We start from the raw sequence: 1,104 nt of genomic DNA, 5'->3' as shown, positions 1-1,104 counted from the left end.
TATATGGGCTTAAACTCCCACACACGCAACAGACATTAATCAAATTTTTGAGATTACATAAAGGAATTTTTTAAAACTCATCTGCAACTTTCTTCCACGATCAGCATAACACAATAATCCTGCAGTTTCTTTATTTATCTCTATGTACCGATATCCTGAAGTTGATGAAGATAGAGCTGTACCACTATTAAAATAACACCTTTATAGATGATTTCACATATTTCCTACAGCAGATTTATCTCGAGTGGATATTGTATTCGATATTTTTATGAAATATTTCCATTGGCAAAATATTTATAACAATTGGATGTAACAATTTCTTAATGTACAGTAAATATTTGCAAAAACTCAAAAATTATTACAACCCATTTCTTTGATTTTTTTCAGACAGAGAATATGGCATCTTATTATAGTTCCTATGAGAAGGATGAAGGCCGATATCCTTGTGTCAAGAGAGTGTATGTAGGAAAAGAACATGTAGATTTCTCGTACCAATTTGTCAAGGACAGCAGGAGCAGATATAACATTTCATCAGGCCAAGATCAGGAGTACATCAAAAAGGACAGTTCTAGCAAACAAATTGTAAAAGATATATCTAAGAAGTTAATTGGGGATCCTAAAAAATATATAAATTATTATCACTTGCACGGCGCATGTTTGATGGTAAATGCATTGTTTGATATTATTCGTTCTTAGTTTGTAGAAATCAAATGTAATATAACTTTGTTACCATATTTTGTAACATTCGACATGTTTTGACTTTTTTAATACAGCAATCTGGTGGTTTCAAAATCTCAATATCCTCCTGGCAGGAACAACCACGTGTACCATCATCAGATGAACCAGACGATGATAGCAGCGTTTTTTATAATTATATTGGTAAGTAACAATTAAATTGATAAATATTGTTAAAGAATATATGTTTGTGTTCAGAACAATTTATAATATAATTTACCATTAATTTTGAAGATCTCGAGTTTGATAAAGCCGTATATCCGATCAGAGTTTCTATATATGAAATGTATCGTCCTGGGTATATCACTCAAATTTGGGCTCACAATTCTCAAGAAAATCGGTGGTTTCCATTATGGACTGGCAAACGCC

The 1,104-nt window shown here is 31.8% G+C and overlaps 1 protein-coding gene across 1 annotated transcript; it reads left to right on the top strand.

The window, feature by feature from the left end:
* Positions 1-8: 8 nt before the first annotated feature.
* On the top strand, positions 9-1,095 carry LOC105561065 (the record flags this gene model as incomplete). The annotated part of the gene is made up of 3 exons (XM_012010758.1): positions 9-663; positions 774-879; positions 970-1,095. Coding segments are annotated over exons 1-3 (499 nt in total), but the record flags the coding sequence as incomplete, so codon positions are not given.
* Positions 1,096-1,104: the final 9 nt, after the last annotated feature.

Source organism: Vollenhovia emeryi, unplaced genomic scaffold, assembly GCF_000949405.1.
Source record: "Vollenhovia emeryi isolate VEMERY1.0 unplaced genomic scaffold, V.emery_V1.0 DF951347.1, whole genome shotgun sequence".
NCBI classification, from domain to species: domain Eukaryota; kingdom Metazoa; phylum Arthropoda; class Insecta; order Hymenoptera; family Formicidae; genus Vollenhovia; species Vollenhovia emeryi.
The sequence above is the reverse complement of the archived record's forward strand: the minus strand, read 5'-3'. Positions and strand labels throughout refer to the sequence as shown.